Below are 21,763 nucleotides of genomic sequence, written 5' to 3' on the forward strand. Positions count from 1 at the left end.
AGGGGCCAGTGCTCCCAGAGCAGAAATACCTGCAACTGGGAAAAGAATTCCAGAAAACTTTTTTGTTGCTGTTGCTAATTGGTTGAAACTGTCCATCTGTATTGAATAACAAGACTACCTGTAATTTACCAATTACTTAGATAAATATTATAGCGAGTGTGCATGTGCGTGTGTGTGTGTGTGTGTGTGTGTGTGTGTGTGTGGTGGGAGGGGGATTGTGTAGGAATGATTTGGCCCCAGAGGTCTCTATACATTGTATATAAGTTACTCTCCCATCTTAATTGGCTTACTAGACATGTACTTTGCTTAATCAAGAATCAAAGAAGGCTAGGGGACTGTCTAGGGCTGGGGGAAAAAATGGACACATATGTAATACCCTTTGTAATAAAAAAAAAATTAAAAAAAAATCATATATATAAAAAAAAAAGGTGACCAGATGTAGATTCCTACTAAGAAAAATTCAGTAAGCACTTACTAATTACCTGTAAATAAAGAGGAATGGGCTGTAAGCATCGCACTGGCTTTCCCCAGTGCCCCCCAAACTCATCGGTTTCACTCTCTGCCCTTCTCTGCTGCCTTTTGTGCTGGGAAGATTGCATCTCCTCAGGCCCCTCGCAGGGCAGGCTGTTATTGTTGTGGGGTTCAGCCAATGTGAGGCCCAACAGAAAGTGAGGGGAGGAGGAGTGAGGGGAGGAGGAGTGCAGGGCAGGTGTGTATCTTCCTGCCCCCTCCTGGCTCTGGTACTTGCTCTAGAACAGCGATTTCCAACCCGTGTGCCATTGCAATTTAAATTGCAATTTTTAAAAGCTGCAATATTTAGTCAGGGATACCGACCTCTTTTCCCTTAGATTGTCAAATAAAGAAAATGACAACAGCCAACACAATAGCCATTTGGTGTGAACGAAACAAAATTATACTTATTTTTTGTTGTGCCCCAGAATTTTGGTCAGTAGTATACGTGCCATGAGGCAACAAAGGTTGAAAATGGCCGGTGCAGAAGCAGCAGTTAACCTGCAGTCCCACAGCTCCCATGGAGGCCTCCTCCAGCTCCGCCTCCCACTGAGCTTCAGCAACATTACTTCCAACCTTTGCCTTTTCATCCCCGAGGGCTAATGGTTTCCTGGGGCGGCAAGTTTCTGGTTGTCTCATTATTCTGTATCCGCACCCTTGACTTTGCCTGTACCTCTGTAATAGTAGCATCATTAACCTCTCCTCATTTGGACCACCATGCCCAATGGAGAATGTACAGATTTCCTGTAAGAAAAGTGGCAGCACCAGGAAGTTGGCTCTCTGTTGAAGTGTTTTAAGGCTCCTTATTTGTCAGAAATGGACGGACTAGGACCTGAGATGCAAACGAGTTCAGGCAGAAGGGTCTTCAGATGAGGGTGTCCATTTCCTCTGAAATCTCTTGTGATGAACAAATGATCCATCCTCTCAGAAAGTCTGAGATCTTAAAATTTTCCACGCGCCTCTGGCACTTTCCTACGGGGTCACTCTTGTTGCTTAGAGGCTCAATAATATTAGACATTCTGAAAATTGCCAATTGAGCATTGGAGAAATGAAACAAACCATTATTAGTTTTAATTTCCCCTGTAATCTAATTTTCTGGAAATATTTCAGGGCTTCTTGGCTTGGGGCGGTGGCCGAGGCCTTTTTCTAGGTCACTGCAGTGGCTGCAGAGTTGTTTGCTCCCAGGATCCAGGGAAACGGCAAAAGGATCTGAAGGCCTCCTGGGTCTCCCCAGGTCGGGGTGACATCGCTCCAGGCAGCAGGGGTGGATTGGTGTGGGTGGGACTGTGGACTGGCTCTGCAGAAACAAGGCATGAGGGGAACTGAAAAGATTAGCTGGGTTTCATGAACTTTGGAAGGCAGTTTTATTCAAGGAGCCAGATGAGGACAAGTTATTGGGAAGAGGAAGATGCAGTACAAAGGTAGTGGAAAGCTAAAAAATCAGTGAGGTTCCTGAATGTGATCCATGACAAGTATTCAAAGGGCTGCAGAGAAATGACCCCCCTAAAATGCCATTTAGCTAAATTTATTCCACTTAAAGATGTGCATTTTATTCCAGGATTGTGTTTCTTTCCTGTTCTATGATATTACAATATTCTCTATGTTATGAAATAACTAGAGGCCTGGTGAATGAAATTCGTGCACTTGGGGGGGGTGCCCCTCAGCCCAGCCTGTACCCTCTCTAATCTGGAACCCCTCAGGGGATGTCCGATTAAACCAGCAGTCAGACATCCCTCTCACAAAACTGGGACTGCTGGCTCCCAACCCCTCACCTGTATACCTGCCTGATTGCTCCTAACAACTTCTGCCTGCCAGCCTGATCACCCCTAACCACTCCCCTGCCAGCCTGATCACCTCCTAACCGCTCCCCTGCCAGCCTGATCACCCCTGCCAGCCTGATTGATGACTAACTGCTCCCTGCCAGCCCTATCACCCCCAAAGCCCCTCCCCTGCTGGCCTGGTCACCCCCAACTGCACTCCCCTGCTGGCCTGGTCTCCCCCAACTGCCCTCCCCTGCCAGCCATCTTATGAGAGGATGTGATGGTCAATTTGCATATTACCTCTTTATTATGTAGGATCATAATTACAAATATTAGGTGGGCATCCATTAATGTCTTTACCAAAAGAAAAAGTTGACCAACATATGTTGGTTTTGTAACTCGATGTATATGCTCATTCATGCATTTGTGTGTAAATATATGTTTGCACACATAAATATCTATTGCATACATATACGTATAAATATATACATATAAAATATGTGCATATATAATCTTGCTTTTCTCTTTTTTAATGGTCAGTAACACCCTAAATGTGGAAACCACTGAGCTAGTTCTTAAATTGCCATCTCCTGGGAAAGGAATATGATACATAATGATTACTAGCTCATAAGAGATTATGAGGTCAACCAATGTAGTGAGTCAACCAATAGATGAGTCAACTAGAGGAAAATTCCTAATGCTTTTCCTGTATCCTTTCTGTCTCAGGTTCCTGACAGTATTGCCAGGCATATAGTATGCCTTGAACAGAAAATGTCTTTCAGGCAGATTTTCACTTCTCTGAACAATTATTAAAAATATTCTTTAATTGCAGTGGGGCGTGGGGAAAGTAAAGGCCAGATGAAATGGACCTTTGTATTTGTTCTGGATATAAAATACAGTGACTTGCTACAAGGCATTGCTGTGCAGATATTTCTGAACTCCCGGAAAACAATTCAGCGAAAGGACTAAGAATGTATGAGAATTTAGGCCACTTGCTGAAATAAGCTTAGGCTTTATTGCGTTCATAAGCAGAAATTACTCACAGCTCTCCCTTCTTTCCTCTTGTACACATTTTATTTGACGGGAATTAAACCCTGCGGTGGAAGCATTTATACATCTAAAAGCAAACTGGGCTTCGAATTATTTCAGGAGTTGTCATGGGGTGCCCCAGAATGAAAGTTGAATATATTCAATACTGGACCTACTAATTAATATTTAAATCATCAAAAGTTATTTCTTTATGTCTCTCTCTCTCTTATCTTTTCTTTAATTTTTATTTTTTTAGGTTCTTGGTTTACATAAGCAGGAAGCCTCAGAGTCTGGGCATTTCCATGAAAGCAAAGGTCACATTTGGAAACTGTTGGGACTAATTGGAGGCATCCATGGATTTTTCTTGATAGAAAAATGTTTTATTCTTCTTGTATCACCAAATGTCAAGGTACAGTTTAAATTTGATATATCCTTTGCTTTTGGGCTTCATAATATCCATCTTTTATTGTACTTGTTCAAAAGGAATTGATGTTTTCATGAAGATGTCTATGTAAGGGATGAAGCTCTGATTTCCAGAATACACAGGTCATTCTGACTTCCCTGTAAATCCGGTTACTAATCTTTGAAACATCTGTAGCTGGCTTGGTGATGTCCTTGTTACAATCTGCAACCTGACCTTCATGGCTAGGTTAGAAGCAGGGGCCTATTTCACATCTGGGAATGAAGGGGCCCAGAGGCTGAGCTAGCAATCAATGTTTTGAATGACTTTTCTAATCAAAACCAAACAAGCAAACAAAAATTTTGAGAATTCACAAAATTATCCATTATTTTGTATCTTAAGGACATTTAAAAGTATTAAAAACAAGGAGCTCAGAAATGGTATTTGTAAGAAATCCTTTTTTAAAAAATTTTTAGCTTGAATCATTGCTTTCATTTGGGCCTGTATTTGATTAATTTCTACATATATGATGAAACATAAAACACAGTGTTGTTAATTTATGATTTTGTTTTTTTTGCACCAAATAAGAAAATAGTTGAACTGTTTGGTGGATGGTTAAAAGGTAAACACTTTTGGAAGACTCCAGCGGATTAAAATAAAGCGAGTTTTCTTTACAAAGTCTGGATGCTCTGCAGTCTTCTATGGATTTTTCTTAATTCTGACTGTGCTCAGGCCAAACTTTAGTAGACTTTTAAAATATCAGCACTTCTTTATTATCATTCCTAAGTTTATTCAAAAATTCTACTTTATGTATCAAAGAAAGATGGTTGTGTAGATGGGTAAAAGGTTGCTAGGTGGCTAGATGTGTGATAAAAATAGAGCGAGCACAGTGTCATTGACAGAACCAGGAAGTAGAGGTAAGTGTTCACATCACAGCTCTTTCCGTTTTTCTGTATATTTGAAAATTTTTATAATAAATAGATTTTTAACAGAATCCTGAAAAACAATTCCTGTTCTATGAAGCAGGTTTGTTTTTTGGCCTCCAACCCAAGCTGGGATATGACTTCAATTGGACAATTCAAGCTTCAGTCACATCTCCTGCTAAAGAAGTTTGGGACATTAACTTCCATGAAAGCGGGTCTAATCTTAATAAGCATAAAAAACCCCACAATAATAGATCACCACGTATACACAATATATTAGCATTCGTGGGCTCGGAAAACTAAATTGCTAAGCCAACGAATCGACTGATGTGCAATAATGAGAAATTTAACCAGGATGGAAGTGAGTGAAATAAAATCTGAAAATGTAGCATTTATTCAGATTGTCATTGTATTTTTCAGGGAACTTAAGTTTTAAGAACATAATTTTAAGATTCATGATATTGTGTAAAATAAAAAGAATGCACAAGTTTTAGAAGCTACAAGTGCTTCTAAAATCTGGAGATTTTTATTTAGTCGTTTTAGGGTATAATACAGTTTCTCTTATCATCCTTTTGGTATCTCCATCAGAAAAAAAAATCAAAATTTAATTTTGTAGTAAATAAAAATGACATTATAAAAGCCATCACTGTTTGAGTCTTTTAAAATTGCATTCTTAAAGCATTCTGAATATGCATGAAGCAGTCCCGTTCTTTTCCAAGGTGAGGCATTTTAGCAACTATTTATCACAGTGAGATTTTCCCATTCCTCTTTTTGTGTCACCCACCACTTTGGCCAAAAAGCAAAATGTTAAACAGAACCATGGAATTGACAAAGGTTGCACCTGCATTCTTTCGCCCTCAGAACTAATTTCAAACCATCCTTACCCAGCAGAGCGTGCCATTGGTTAACGGGCACGTGGGACATTCCCACCACCTTGCACTCAACTCTGAAGTAAGTGACCAGTCAGGCAGAGGCAAGTCTGCTTCAACTATCCCGTTGGTAGGTTACCGATCTGAATTGTAATACTAGTTTGATTACCTTCTTTCCTCTATTTCTTGATTATTAGATAGAAAATCAGTAGGATGGATAAAGAATCCACTCTTGACTTTCCTATATTCTTGACCATGATAAATAATTTGGAAAACTTTGCCAAGCGCCTGAAAGCTGTTTTAAAGTGTAAAAAACATGTTCCAGAGATTCAAATCTTTGCTATCTGCACCAGTTTGAAACAAGTATGGATTAGATTGATAGAATATACAGCAACTTAATGATTTGGTTTATAAGTTTTCATAAACCAGTTGACCTTGACTTAGTTTTGCATTCTGAGTCATCCCTAGCCATGGCTAGGTGGATGTAAATAAGTGTTAAATGAGGAATTAGTGCATCTAGGTGTTCATTTCACAATGTGGATGTCTGCCCAATGAGATGTCTCAGTAAGTGCCTTCTGTTGCATTGTATTTTCCATAACAAAATTGTCCATATGAATTCTCAAAACACAACATCCAATCAGCTTCAAAACAGTATTCCCATTCTAATTCTCAAAGTACAAGTAAAGAAACAGGCAAAATATGAAAGTAATATGTAAGAGACAGAAAACTTGCCTCCTATAACCATGGCCCTGGGGAAGGGGTTTACAGTTCAAGGATAGATTCCTAACCGAGTAGAGACAAGTAAGCTATTCCTGAGGCAGTAACACAGCAAAACGGAAGTCAGGCAGTAGATTGCAGATCTAGAGCTAATTCAAAGATAGGAACAAAACAGTTCCTTTAAAATTGATTTTAAAAGCCCTGTTGTGTTTATTTCACATGTGGTTGGAAAGAAGATAACTTTAGGCTGAGATTAGTTTAAAAATCACTCTAAATGTAGACTCCATTTCTTACATTTGATTGAAGGGTCCAGAACCCCAAGATGTGTATAGGAGGATCTCTGATGCTAACTTAAAGAGTTTGGCTGTATTTGAATATGCTGGTTCATTAATAATATATTCACCATTCCTTTTATTATTTAAGCTGCAAGATCAAAGCTAAACAAATAGAAATAATATGAACTTTAAGAACTATTTGGTTCAGTTTCTTATTTTTCAGGCAGGAGGGGAATTTACAATCCTTTCCAATCAATGAGGAATTATGGATGTTTGCTTCTAAATTCCTTTACAGAGTATGATATTATATAGCTTTTTGGAGAAAAATATCCTGAAATAAATATTTGAACTCCTGACTTTTAATGGAACCATAGTGACTTTTGATTATATTCAGGCCTTAATCCTATATAATAAAAGGGTAATATGCAAATTGACCCTAATGGCAGAATGACCAGTCGCTATGATGTACACTGACCAGCAGGGGGCAGACGCTCAACGCAGGAGCTGCCCCCTGGTGGTCAGTGCACTTCCACAGGGGGAGCGCCACTCACATGGAAGCTGGCTCATGGCTGGCCAGTGCAGCAGCAGTGGTGGGAGCCTCTCCTGCCCCTAAGGATGTCTGATTAATGTCTGATGGCTCCTGGGCTGCCAGAGGGATGTCTGACTGCCAGCTTAGGCCCAATCCCCCAAGGAGCAGGCCTAAGCTGGCAGGTGGACATTCCCCAAGGGGTCCCAGACTGCGAGAGGGCTCAGGCCAGGCTGAGGGACCCCTCAAGTGCACAAATTTTTGTGCACTGGGCCTCTAGTATAATATAAAAAAACAAACAAATACATTTGGGGTGGGGGGATCATTCTAGATACACCAATTTCAGGCAAGAGTTCTGTCTACCTCCTTTAACCTATATCCTTTGGGTCTTCTTCTCGGCATCCTTTTCAAAGAAACTTCCTATCATTACATTTTTTGAATACCTGCTATTATTTAACATGTGAACTTTAAGTTTACTTCTTGTTTTACGTTTTAAAAAAAAGATGCTATGTCTCACATTAAATTTGTCTCAAAGTCTCCACAATTTTGGATGATGGAATTATATAAATGTGCTTTCAAAATAACATATTTAAAAGCAGGTAAAAATTATTCTTTTCATATAATAAAATAAAAATCTGAGGTGGAGGGAGGAAAAGTGACTTTCCAAGGAACTGAACCATGAGTCAGTCTCAGAAATAAAATCACGTAATCCTAACTCATAGACGTCCATTTCAAAATCTCACTTCCCCAGCATATCAAAGGATGAGAAAACTTTACAAAATGATTATATTTGTCTTTTCTCATTCTCTTAATATTTCTTCTTAATTGCCAAGATTCTCTTACTGACTGGTAAAGCAAGAAAATCAGAATATTATGGCACGATGAAGGAAATGAAGTATGTGTTGGCATGGGTTACTTCTCCACCCACAATACACAATCTGCTTAAAGATCAAAAGATGAATTTCAGATCTACAATCAGGAGAAGAGCTAAATTAGGTCAAGAATTAAGAATCTTTTTTTTTTTTTTACAACTTTAAGTTTCATAAAGGCTCCATCATTCAGGAGTCTGTGTTACAGACGGTCTTGGTAGCTTCTGGCACTCCATGGAGGGCTCTGCTCTCCCTGAGGGCTACTTGCACCTAAAGGCAGATGATGCAAATGCCTTCAGATTCCCAGCCGTACCTTCTAGGTGTGTCTGTGAAATTTAGAAGTTCTAATATGCTCTAGAGCAGCGGTTCTCAACCTGTGGGTCGCGACCCCTTTGGCAGTTGAATGACTCTTTCACAGGGGTCGCCTAAGACCATCCTGCATATCAGATATTTACATTACGATTCATAACAGTAGCAACATTACAGTTATGAAGTAGCAACGAAAATAATTTTATGGTTGGGTCACAACATGAGGAACTGTATTTAAAGGGCCAGAAGGTTGAGAACCACTGCTCTAGAGTATTCAACTATCCTTTAAAAATCAACATAAACTCTTCAGATGCTTCATTTTTTCAACAAAAAAGATGACCATTGCTTATCTTTTATCATTTATTTTTTCATTTAAAATAGAAAGGCCCAGAGGAATCCCAGGCAGCTGAAATTCCTATAGGCAGTATGACAGCCTCCAACAGAAAATGTGAGTACTCACAGAGAAGAAAAGAGGAAGACCTATGGACACAGACAAGAGTGTGGTGACTGTGGGGGAGGAGGGGTGGGTGGAGCTGGGAGAGGGTATGGGGGAGATAAATGGTAATGGGGAAAAATAAAAAAAAAAGGGAAAAGAAACAATACTATCCCACAATACACAAACTACTGATATATGCACAAAAGAAAATGTCAGTACTAACTCATAAAAGCTAAACATTAAATGTAGAAAATGTCATCGATAAAGGTTATGTCTGCTTTGAAATAAATGTCAAAAATTTGTTATGTATTTCATTATTAAAATTTTGCAATAGAATTTTTAATAGGCTTATTCCCATCAGTCTGTGAAACATACCAAACATTAATATCAACTTTACTCCATTCTTTAAAAAATGCTGTTTCTCCCAATTGCTTAAGACTGATCTTCTAAAAACTTCAATTAGTGTAAGTACATATGTGCTTATCAGAGCTCCTTTAAAATCATAGTTACATGATGATTAAGCCTTTCATTTCCTGTGAAGTATGAAGGCATTGTTGCTTTTTTTGTCTTCTATCACTGTCTACTGAAAATTGATCATAAATGCCTATCTCATTTGTGATATTGTCATTTAAGCTGGTGGAGTTCAAATCAGTGATACCTTAATATTCACATCTTATTCTACAACTTATTTGTTGATGTAATTTTCAACCAATCCTTTTCTGAATATAATTTACCAATTTTGGATAGAAGTATATTTCCTTTTGCTTATGTTTGTGAATAATTCTTAGAATGCTTTGGTCTGTTTTAGTTTTTATCAGTTGCTCCTGAATCTTTGTCCCAGTTTTCTCAGTTATGTTACCTTTTTATGACACACTCTTCTTAGTGTTTTAATATTAAACATGATCAATGCTAAGTTATGATTAGTTATTCCCATTCTACTATAATAAGTTAGTTTCCCAATAATAAAAATAGTTGCCATTTATTGAACAATTATTATATGCCAAGCACAGTGCTAAAAACTAGGCATGAGTTATCTCATTTAACCCTCCTAACAGTTTAATAAAATAAGAATAATTATTATCCAAATTATACAAGTGAAGCAACCAATTGTTAGAGAGGCTAAGTCAGTGCCCAAGATTACATAGCTAGTAAGCTCCAGCATGGAGGCACTGAGGAAATGCTAATGTACCAACAACTTCTCTGTGATCATTTATTAATGCATGTGCCTCTGCGTCTTCTTACATTTTCATTCATTTAAGAACGTGCCATGCTTCAGACACTGATGCATGAGATAATTAAAGTAAGAATGGTCTTTAGTTATAGTTTGCAGTGTGGTTGGGATGGATCACCATTCTAAACGTGTCAGATATATTCCTGTAATTTATTTATTTGATTCAAAATATATAATTACAGGATGTGTCCAATTCTGCTTTCAGGACATTGTTGGGAAATTTTTTCCTTGTAAATCTTCATTTCTAGGAGATATTTTAGAATACCTGACCATAGACATTTCTTTGTTTTTGTTTTTGAAAGGAAGCAAGAGGCAAGAAGGATGTCAAATTAGAAGCAGAGAACAGATGCGAGGTCAGGAAGTAACAGTGGTCCTATTAAAATATCTTATAGGCCTCATATCCATCCACTTCAGATACCAAGCTTGGCATACAGAATGAAAAGTGAAAAAAAAAAAAACAAATTCAATTATTCAACTGCCCTTTTGCCAGGGACATATTGAATTAGCTTCAAATATTTGATTACTTATTTCATATTACCTCACTGGTAGAGTTCAGCTTGTGTTTCCAAAGACAGGATGTGAAAATCCTACCCACAGTTTGATTTAAATAAACAGAAAGCAAAATGATACAAGGTCCAGCCCATGTTCTACCATGGAAAATCTCTGGCAAGTCAGAAACATGTAACCCAATATGACTGCCAGGTACATAAGGAAAGGTAAATATTATTGATAATTCTGTAATGAGTACATTAAATCACCAGTGAATGCTTGGTTTACCGTCTGCTGAATAATGTTTCAATTATCTTAACAATATGCCAACATATTCCTCTGGCTTACATGCAAAATTGTAACTTGTCCTGTGGCTTATTACATGTCCATGATTTGTTATTTAGAAACCTATAATCAGAGATAATAAAATAACAGAAAACAAAAACAAGCCATGCTGTTTCTTAGTAGAATATAAACTGGGTAAAAATTTTCCACTTTGAACATACGCTATTAATAGCAATACTACCTACATGTAGACATGTGGGAATTACAACTTATTTGCATGCTGCAATGTTGTCCAATGTATTATTTTAAATTATTTCATTTTAGTATGGTTTCACAAAGAAGAGCTTTATTTCTGAAAAGTAGCAGGAATAGCTCAGGACCTGGTAAGTATTATTAGATTCTGAGAGTTTCCAGGCAAAGCCAACAAGAACTCCCAGAATTCAATAATTTGAGATGTACTGGTAGTCTGTGTTTTTATGACTGTTGCCTGGTATCTTCTTATTTTTAATAAAAAATAAAATGAATTAGTAAACTACAAGGAGGATATAAGTCAGTCTCACAGTGATAGTTCTAAATAAAGCATGATTGTTAGAAGCAAAATCCATGGGAAATCTTTGCAACACAGTCAAAAACAGTTATCTCCTGGCTTACAGTCTGGGCTATATCTTCTGGTCACTTGACTGAAGTTACTTATTTCCCAATGTGGGACATGTAATGAGTCAGGTTATATCCTCCCCCAAAAAAGAGCAAACCATATCGTATCAGAGTCCCCCTGTGGTCTTAGACCATGTAACAGAAATCAGGAGGCACCCTCTTCCTTTTTTTATTGAGTGTACAATGATTAGAATGCTGTGTTCAGTTCTAACAGCAACAGTAGCTACTACTCACACCTGTCACCCAATGGAGGGCAGGTGAGTAATTAATGAAGTTTTAGACAAAGACACTTGATCTTAATGGCTTTTCTCATCAAATGGTCTGCCTCGGTCATTTACTGTCAGAATGTTATCTCTGAAATACCTTTTGCAACTCCATTAATTGTTATGCTGACATACATTCTTAGGTTTTTGAAAACAGAAACTCTCTGTGTTAAAAACTTGAACCCAGTTATGATCCAAATTATTCCATAACTAAACCCATTATCATCTACATTAGCTCATTGACTCTTCACCGATCAGATCGTGTATCTTATGCAATAGAATCCCATGAAAACAGCGTCTCCATATTTTGTTCAATGTCTAGCTGGCCTCGCACTGACATTTCAGAGGGATAAGAACATTAAGTAGTTGTTCCAGAGCCAACTGTGGCATCAGCAGAGTTGGAAGTGGTTCCACCGAGGTCACCCATGGCCAGTGGATGAGACACTTTGTCAGGGTGATTGACAACCACCAGACAGGGAAACAGTGGTCACACCCTGGCAGAAAGGGCACTCCTGCAGGTTGCCACTAGGGACAGTCTGACTCAGAGGGGACCGTTTTGGAAAAAGACTTCATTTTAATGACATTCCGCAGGGAGGTTCTTAAGTTATCTTAAAATGCTTTACAAAGGACACACATGGCAAGGTCATTGCTGGTATTTTGGGAGGTTATAAAAATATTTTAATTTTGGCACAGCTGGACAAGGTGATAGAATAGTAAGTGCCAGTGCACAATTTATCTCATTAAAAAATAGAGCCATTTAAAAAAGTGACAGTATATCGGCTAACACATTTGCATCTTCAGTCCTGACTTATTTCAAAAACTGAGACAAAATGGGGTTACCGAATCTGATGCAATTTAAGAATGTCACAAGTGGATGGGAAAGTTAGCTGTGTTGGATGGATTCCATGAATTAAATAACGCTGTTTTAATGCTTCTCACACCTTTATTGGACATTTTAGGCAAACCCATGAGCTCGTTAGCAATAATGATACTGGTGGGGGACTGCCTGCATAATTTTGCAGATGGCCTCGTGATAGGAGCAGCCTTCTCGTCTTCTTCAGAGTCTGGAATAACCACGACAATTGCTATCTTGTGTCATGAGATTCCACATGAAATGGGTAAGTCTGTTTCCTGCTGGTTGAGAACGTCATAACAGATTTCTAGTGATCGTTTCCTAGGCTTCCTTTTATAAAATATGATGAAAAGATGAATATTTTTCTTTCAGAATTTATTTAAAAAGCAGAAAAGAGCTAGAAAAAAAATCCTGTACCTTGGGATAAAATTTAATTGGACTCTATGTTTCCCAGGGCCAGAAGTGACTCTGGATTCTGGAGAATTCTATGTGGGAGAAAGTCATTCAGAGAAACTTCCCTTTAAAGAACTTTAAAATTTGCATAGTAACTGTGGGAAAACATCAACTGGGGAACTTTACCCATGATGTCAGCAAACGGGCCAATGAGACAAAATATTTAAATGAAAGCCAAACGATGGTTTCATCAACCGGATTTATACAAGACATCTAAAGCCAACTGTAAAATTGATATGACAGGCGTATGGTAACAGATGCGCATAAGACTCTTTTTCTGGATAATCTTAATAGCCCTGAAATTCAAATCCTGCCTCCCAAGAACCAAGATGAGCTAGAATATACATTAATGAGACAGACCCAGAAAGGGGGGAGGCTGGCTCCAGGCACACATGTACCTTAGAAAGAGGACTCCGGCTGTCATTCTTTCTGCTCCCATTTTCAGACCTACATTGCCCCCCTTGGGCCAACCCTGTTCTCTGTGCTTAATGGCTATTGTTTGAAGACCTATTGTCAACTCACTACTGACCCAAGCTTCTTGAAGCAGTTTATGCCCTTCTTGAATCCATTTGAAATGTGCCTGGTCTGGGTGGACCTATTCTATGGTCCTGCTTAAACCTACTATAATAAAACCACAGGGGAGAGTGGCAATGGGTGACAGGCCAGCAAAGATGTTTTAAGACCAATTATACATTGGACCAATTATACAATGGAACTAGAAAACTCAGTCCCTTGGCTGTCTTCCCTGAGTTTCAGCTTCGTCTCAATCCTGAAGACTGAAAGCGAAGAAGTAGAGGCTCTCAGATTAATAGGCCATTCTTCTCTCGGAGGAAAAGGGAGAATGCGATGTTTTTCAAATCATCAAGGCTTTGAAACATTTTCCAAATAAAAAAATTTGTTTTCCTGATCAACTTTGGCAACGATTTTAAAATCTCGTATGAAGTGTTTTTCTCTTTTCCCCAAGCAGTTCTGACATAAGTAAATGATGAAAGCCCACATCGTGTTTACTACCTTGTGATTTTGCTTGTCAAGTTTCCAAGCAAAAAGATTTAGAAACCCTGGGCCAGCCAGAGCTTTATTTATTGATTTTTATTTTTTAAATTTTTATATATATGTTCTTTGGCTATTGGCTTCACCTGTTTTATCCTCTCTGATCCACCCACTTCCCTTTTGACAGCTGTCATTCTGTTCCTTATTTCCATGCCCCTGTTTCTATTTTGTTTGTCAGTTTATTTTGTTCATTAGATTCCACATATAAGTGAGATCATATGGTGTTTCTCTCTCTCTCTCTCTGACTGGCTTATTTTGCTTAGCGTTATAACCTCCACATCCATCCATGCTGTCACGAAAGGCAAGAGTTCCTTCCTTTTGCTTTATTTTGCCTTTATCTAAGCTGAAAATGCCACAGGACAGCGGGACATTAGAAACTAAAGAGTATGTCACAGTTCCCACTACACTATCTTCGGGAGCAGTAAAAGGAATACAACTCTTGAAATGTAACTTCCTAATTGTGTAATGTGTTAGCTATGAATCCTAGAGAGATATAGGAAAATGGTTCCTTAACTGATCATTCAACTTAACTTATAAAATTGATCCCAGTTGCTGACACTTGAAACAACCTAATAGCACATTACTCTGCCAAAGCCATCATCCGTGAATCGATCATTATATTTTCTTTTTTTTCCCTTAAAATTTAGGAGACTTTGCTGTGCTCCTAAGCTCTGGGCTTCCTATTAAAATTGCCATCCTGATGAATTTGATAAGTGCTCTAACTGCCTTCATAGGACTGTACGTTGGCCTCTCAGTATCAACTGATCCTTGTGTTCAAAATTGGATCCTGACAGTTACTGCTGGGATGTTCTTATACTTGTCCTTGGTGGAAATGGTAAGCTTTGTGGCTTTTCCTTGTTTTTCTAAACATTGAAAATGTAAAACATCGCCCTAACCAGTTTGGCTCAGTGGATAGAGCATCAGCCTGCGGACTGAGGGGTCCCAGGTTGGATTCCGGTCAAGGGCATGTACCTTGGTTGCGGGCACATCCCCAGTGGGGAGTGTGCAGGAGGCAGCTGATCGATGTTTCTCTCTCATCGATGTTTCTAACTCTCTATCCCTCTCCCTTCCTCTCTGTAAAAAATCAATAAAATATATTAAAAAAAAGAAAAGAAAATGTAAAACAGAGGAAAAAAAACAATAAAATGAAAGAATAGAGGGGAAGAATGAGAAGAATACATAAAAGACTAAAGAAATATTCTCTGCAATCCAAGAAAGTAAGTTAAAGCAGAAAGAAACAAGTTGAGACACAGAAAATATTGACATTCTTTTAGTGAACTAAAGTGGAATGAATGAAACCTTTATAATTGTCAAAAAAGTGCTCATCAGTTGATTCTCCTGGCTTTGCCTCTGTATTTGATGTCTATACTTCCAGCTAAAAAAATGAAAAATTCAATTAAACAGGCAGGTATCCCATATAATAAAAGCCTAGGTGGTGTCACGCTCTTGTGCAACATCGTCACAAGATGGCCACCACAGATGGCTGTGCACACAGCGGAGGCAGGCCCGGTGGCCACTCCACACCGTGAGGCCTGGAGGTCCTGCGGCTCTGCGTGGTGCGAGGAGGCCAGTCCGGGGGTCTCCGCCGCCTCGTGCAGAGGAGGCAAGTCCTGGTGGAGGAGGCGGGTTGCGGCAGGGGAGGGCAGCTATGGGCAATCTGGCTGGCAGGGGAGGGCAGTTGTGGGCCATCTGGCCAGCAGGAGAAGGCAGTTGGGGGCGATCAGGCTTGCGGAGGAGCAGTTAAGGGGCGATCACGCTGGCAGGCAGGCAAACAGTTAAGAGCTAGTATTCCCAGATTGTGAGAGGGATGTCCAACTGCCAGTTTATGCCTGATCCCTGCGAGATTGGGTTTAAACAGGCGGTCAGAAATCCCCCGAGGGGTTCCAGATTGGAGAGGGTGCAGGCCAGGTTGCCCCGTGCATGAATTTTGTGAATTGGGCCTCTAGTTTTTTAATATATTGGGAAATAGTTCAACTAAGTTTGTTATTGCATCAAATAGCTGTTTAACTTAATGAACCAACTTTACTTTTAAAAATAATGATTTTATCTTTAACTTTTAATTGCCAGAGGGTTATCATGTGGTGAAATAAGAAAGGCTGTTATAGTATCAGGCCTCTAAAATTGCAACATATATTTCCTAACGGTATCCTTGCTGACACCAATGGTAACTTAGCCATCACTTTTCATCCCCTATAATCTTATAAAAATTAAACCTAAGAGGTTTAATTTTGTTTTTGCCTTCTAAATTCTGGTCTTCATCAGATAAACCAATCTTTTCTAAGGTCACTTTCTAGTAAATTTACTTACAACTTAAATATCTTAAGATGAAAGTCACAATGATGATCCTTTTTCATAAGTTAGAATAAGGTAAATAAAAATGTTATAAATTATCAAAAGAAATATTTAACACTGAGAAACAATAGATCACCAATCTGAGTGAAAATGAAATACGTGATTACATATCCTCAAGCAGAAAAGTGAAATAAACTATTGTGAAGATAATATATGGAACAGGACCATTGGGATGCACTAATGATGTGGCAGAAGCCAGGTGCTGTCCTGGAAGTAAATAAAGAGAAATGTTCCATAAAGAAAAAAACCTAGAAGGCAGGACCCCATGCTGAGAGCATCAGAGTAACAGTGCTGGAAATAAAGTTCAATGAGAACTCTTCACGTGAAGACCACCATTTTCAATTCTGTGGGAAATGCCTTTGACTTTCCAGTTGTTTTCCTTAATTCTCCTAAGATTCAAATAGATGAGGAAACTCAAAAGCGCAATTCCATGTTTAGACATATTCTCACATGTTATTTATAATACTCAGGAAAGTTCCTAATCTTGATAGTGAAGATAGCTCAAATTGGGGCAAATTCTACCCCTCACCCTTTTCTGAACCCCAACCTCCAACCCATGATCCTTTGACCTTTCCAGTTTGAGAACCCTGTATTTCTTAACCTTTGGCATTTCAAAAGCACAGCTGTCACTCATCATTGAATGTTGAGAGGTAACCTTTTGTTTACAATGTCTCTATATCAGTCCTCACATTCACTCTTGAGCCTCCTGATTTCCAGATTCCTAATTTCTTTTCTCTTTAGGAATCAGTTGGGAGCAATTGCTGTATTCCTTTGACGTTTATTTTTTATTGTATTATTATTTTGTTTACACTGTCTTCAAGTATGATGGATGTGTGTGTATGCAGTCAATTCATTTTCTTTGTTAGGGAGACCACTCTCCCAAGATTGATCTGAGAAGCTTGTCAAGAGCCATTTGTCACGTAGAACCCTGCGCTACATATGTCATTTTCTCCTCAATGTTTCTTCTGATTTTGTAAGGGTAAGAAATTGCTTGTAAGAAAGCAATGTGCCTGATATCCTATGAGATTCCAACGAGAATAAATCTTGACCTTACTTCAAATTACTATTGGCCCAGGAAAAACCAGCGGGCTGGCACAGAGGACAGGAAATAAAATACCCTGAGCTTCCTGGGGTTACTTCCTATCATCCAGGCCGCCTGCTCTCACGGCCTTTTGCGTAACTTCTAAACAAATCCGGCTCTTTCACATAGCAGCAAATTTAACCGTTGCTGTACTCTGGGGCTGTGCCAAAGAAAACAGTCTTTTGCATTTAAAGCAAAGAAAACAAGGTTTCACGACTCTGTAAATAGCAAAGAAAATAAATGACAACAACTGAAGGGTAAGGGGGAATACTTCCACATACAGGTTATTTACTAAACCCTGGAAATTTACCAGCAGGGTTAATGAGGAAAGATTAGCTAGATTTTTGCTTTCCTTGTTTGTTTAAAGAAACTGGGTGTGTTGTTTCAAAGTCCTAAAAGAAAAAGAACTAGGGACAAAAATGGGGCTGTTAGCAATGAAGTCAAGAAGATAGAAGGTCTTCCGGAAACCTGCCAGCCTGAATTCTTCCAAGTGGTGTTGCCCCATCCAAGCACACTCACTTCTAGTTGCATAGAATGGTTTCTAAAGAAAATGAAGGATGCATGTAGCTCTGGGTGGCCAGAGGAAACACATTCCCTGTTAAGAAGATCCATGTCCTAGACCAGGGGTGGGTAGCCTTTTTGTGAGTGCGTGCCAAAACCAGCAAAATCTCTGACTCAAAATTCTTCTGCATGCCAACCCTAATTTTTTGAGAACATGCTATGCCTACTTGCTATCTCTTAAGGTGTACGTATGTGAAGAACCTTGAAGAAATAATAAAATTCATTCGAGCAACAAAAACACAGTATATGATGATGAAAAATACATTTATTTTTTACTGTATACATGTACACTGATAGTCTGACAGAAAACTTTATGACAAGGCAGAGGCATACAAATTGCTCTTCCCCTCTCTCATCAATCCATGTCTATGGTCTTTAAGATAACTTGTTATGTAAAATTATTTATTTATCTAAGATGCACCTACACTGAATTTATCTGAAAAATAAAAAAGTCGATATTAAGAAAAAAATTGTAAATGGAAGATTATAAGAGAGGGTGCCAGCAAATGTTACTGGCGTGCCATGTTTGCCCACCCATGTCCTAGACCGAGTTTTCTCTAAGCAGAGGCTGAGACAAAGACTTTAGTGAAGGCAGTTCATTTGAAAGGTGATCCCAGGGAGCAGGGCTAAAGGGCAGATCAAGTAAAACAGAGAAGGATGAAAAGTCAATAAAACAATGTGTTTTTATTAAATTGACCACTACTCTGGGGGATCCATAACATCATAGGACCTTCTGAAGGAACTCCTGTCCCCATTGTTCAAAGCTGGCACCACAAACATGATCGCCCCCCTCTCAGGTTATACATGCCTGAGTGCCCAGGGAGTTCTGTGGCAGTGCCATGCCATCACATCAGAGAAGCCCAGGGCAGGAGACAGGGGAATTCAGTATGGGCCTGAAGCAAGGCTCTATGCAAAACAGATCAACACTTTATTGTAACTGGTCTCTGCAAGTGTGGCTAGAGAGAGAGATGGTGCTGAGAGAATATAGAATAGCACGAGTGATGTCCATTAACAGTTGACCCCTTCCACCACTCAAATATGCTCATGTTCTCATTTACTTCTAAGTCACATATATGGCAAAGTCCCTTCACGATGGTAGCCAGCCAAAACTCCACAAAGGCTTAATATAAAATGGTTAGTGAAACAAGCTCCAAACACTTCGGGTCTTGAGGCCATATTTGATATTCATCAGCCTTCTGCTCCAGCACCCAGTCTTGATCCTCCTCATCTTCAGGCAACACTTTGGCTGACCTAGATTTCTTCCCTCAGAGGGCAGCCCAGGCTTCACCTGAGAGATCTGCTTTGACCTTGTCAGGTCATGTTTCCTGTAGTTGGGTGTTTACCATTGTCAATAGGCATGGAAGCACCAAGAGATGCTTCAAGGAATCCCGGGTTCCTGGCTATGTTCCTTGTTTACTCCATTGGGTAACAATAACCCCTACTCTCAAGGTAACCAGTGACGGCTACTCCTTCCAATATTGAACTATTGTTTGTTTCAGTGATATAAGGACCTCAAAGAACCAGGTGGTAGTAATATCTTCGAGTTCAGTGAAAATATACTCTAGTGTATTCTCTTCAAGATAAAGGTGATCTGACAGTGCTAATGTTTGCGTGACCAGGAAGCACAAATTCCCTAAGTAGAAAAACGGACAGTGATTAGCTACCATTCTTTCATGATTTTCTCTATTATTTCTGCTCTTATCTCTTATTTCCTTCCTTCTACTCACTTTGTATTTTTCTGTTTATTTTCTTGCTTTATGTGGTAGAATGATATGTCATTAATTTTAAATCTTGTTTTCTTTACTAATCTAAGCATTTAAAGTTATAAATTTTCCTCTAGCATGACTTCAGCTGAATCCTGGTATTTTAATATGTTGTGTTTTCAATACTATTTTTAAATGTTTTAAAATTTCCCAGGTAATTTTTTGAGCCATATGTTATATGGAAGTGGGTTGCTTAATTTCTCAATATTTGGGACTTTTCTAAATATCTTGTAGATATCGACTTTAATTCCATCATAGTCAGAGAATACATATTTAGTTTTTTAAAGTTTTGAGATTTGTTTTATGGCCCAGCATATGATCTATCCTGGTCAGTGGCTCCTTGTGCATGTGAAAAGTACATGAGTACAGCAGTTGTTGGGTGTAGGGTTCTGTGAATGTTGATAGTTGTATTCAAATTCTGTATCTTTTTTTTTTCTCCACTTGTTCTGGTAATTATTGAGGAAGTTATGTTAAAACTAGAGACCTGATGCATGAAACTCATGCAAGGGCTTGGTCATGCAGCCCTGGCTGCCTCGGCCAGCCCTTGCAGCCCCAGCCAACCCTCGCAGCCCTGGCTTCATCTGGAGGGTCGTCTGGATGGTCATTTGGAAGGTCATCTGGATGGTTCTATTGTTCAGTCTAATGAGCATATTAGCTCTTTATTATCTACACTAATAAAAGAGAAACATGCAAATTGGTGTCACTCCACTACACCCACAAGCCACGCCCACCAGCCCATCAGGAGCAAGTATGCAAATTAACCCAACCAAGATAGCAGCAGCCACGGAGCTAAAGTGAGCAGGAGGCTTGGGCTGCCCCTGGCAATGGAGGAGGCCAAGCTTCCCACCCTCCCTGGCCAGCCTGGCCTCTGCTCAAGGCTACAAAGTTTCTATTATAGAAGATAAATAAATCCCAGATACCTGCTTTCCTGCACTCAAGGAGGTGCTGAAAAAAGAAAAGGAAAAAAAGGAGGGGCTGGGAGCGTGAGTTACCGGGGCCAGCCGGCAAACAGCCCTCAGCCCCTCACCCAGGCTGCCCCCCCTCCCCCAGCAGGGACTCTTACCCCATGGGGGCGTGGCTGGCCTGCAAACCACCACAGACCCCTCGCCCTGGCCACCCCACATCCCAAGGGAACCCCCACCCTGATCCGGGACACCCTTCAGGACAAACCAGCCAGCTCCCACCCATTCACCAGGCCTCTATCTATACTAATAAAAGGGTAATATGCTAATTAGGCTGGGAGACCTTCCAGGAGACCTTCCGGAAGTTCTTCTGGACAAAGCCATGGTGGCGGGGCCGAGGTAGAGGCGGTTAGAGGCCAAGAGGGGAGGACAGTTGTGGGTGATCAGGCTGGTGGGGGGTGGGGCTGTTGGGGGTAAGCAGACCAGGCCAGTTGGGGGCAAGCAGGCTGTCAGTGGGGGTCAGTTGGAGGTGATCAGGACAGCGGTGGGGGGAGTTTGGAGTGAGCAGGCTAGCAGGGGGGCAGTTGGGGATGAGCAGGCCAGTGGAGAGGGAAGGTGGGGGTGAACAGGCCAGCAGGGGAGGGCAGTTGGGGGTGAGCACACAACACCTCCTGCTCCGTGCATGAATTTTGTGCACTGGGCCACTAGTATAGGATATAAACCTATATTCATGGGTTTGCCTATTTTGTTCTTAGTTCTATCAATTTTGTTTATGTGATTGAATTTCTGTTATTAGATGCATGACTATTTAGGATTATTATATACTAGAGGCCCAGTGCACGAAATTTGTGCACAGGTAGAGTCCCTATAGGCTGCTGGCTGCTTGTTCTGAGCATCTGGCCTCTCTTTGCACCTGCCTTGGCCTGGAGCCACACACTCACCTGCTCCACCATCCTGCCGGTCCCACTCTCATTGGGGCCCATTGGGGTCGGCAGCACCTCCACTGCTGCCTGCTGCCAGCACCACATCGCCAATGTCTGCCATGTTCTGCACCGCCCACTGGTGGTAAGTGCATGTCTAACTCCCAGTTGTTTGAACTCCTGACTGTGGGGACAATTTGCATATTAGCCTTTTATTATATAGGACTAGAGGCCCGGTGCACAAAAATTTGTGCACTTGGGGGGAAGGGGGTCCTCAGCCTGG

The 21,763-nt window shown here is 40.0% G+C and overlaps 1 protein-coding gene across 3 annotated transcripts in view; it reads left to right on the forward strand.

Moving 5' to 3' along the window:
- The window catches only part of SLC39A12 (solute carrier family 39 (zinc transporter), member 12), a 72,620-nt gene that overhangs the window by 34,830 nt on the left and 16,027 nt on the right, over window positions 1-21,763 (forward strand). Inside the window, exons 8-12 of one of the 3 annotated variants that reach the window (XM_006759918.2) lie at window positions 3,556-3,708; window positions 5,511-5,621; window positions 8,569-8,635; window positions 12,505-12,663; window positions 14,549-14,736. In XM_006759918.2, the coding sequence (XP_006759981.1) occupies window positions 3,556-3,708; window positions 5,511-5,621; window positions 8,569-8,635; window positions 12,505-12,663; window positions 14,549-14,736 (678 nt within the window). The remainder of the gene's footprint in view (window positions 1-3,555; window positions 3,709-5,510; window positions 5,622-8,568; window positions 8,636-12,504; window positions 12,664-14,548; window positions 14,737-21,763) is intronic. The other 2 variants (XM_015561459.1, XM_006759917.2) reach the window with 2 other exon arrangements.

Source organism: Myotis davidii, unplaced genomic scaffold, assembly GCF_000327345.1.
Source record: "Myotis davidii unplaced genomic scaffold, ASM32734v1 scaffold376, whole genome shotgun sequence".
NCBI lineage: Eukaryota > Metazoa > Chordata > Mammalia > Chiroptera > Vespertilionidae > Myotis > Myotis davidii.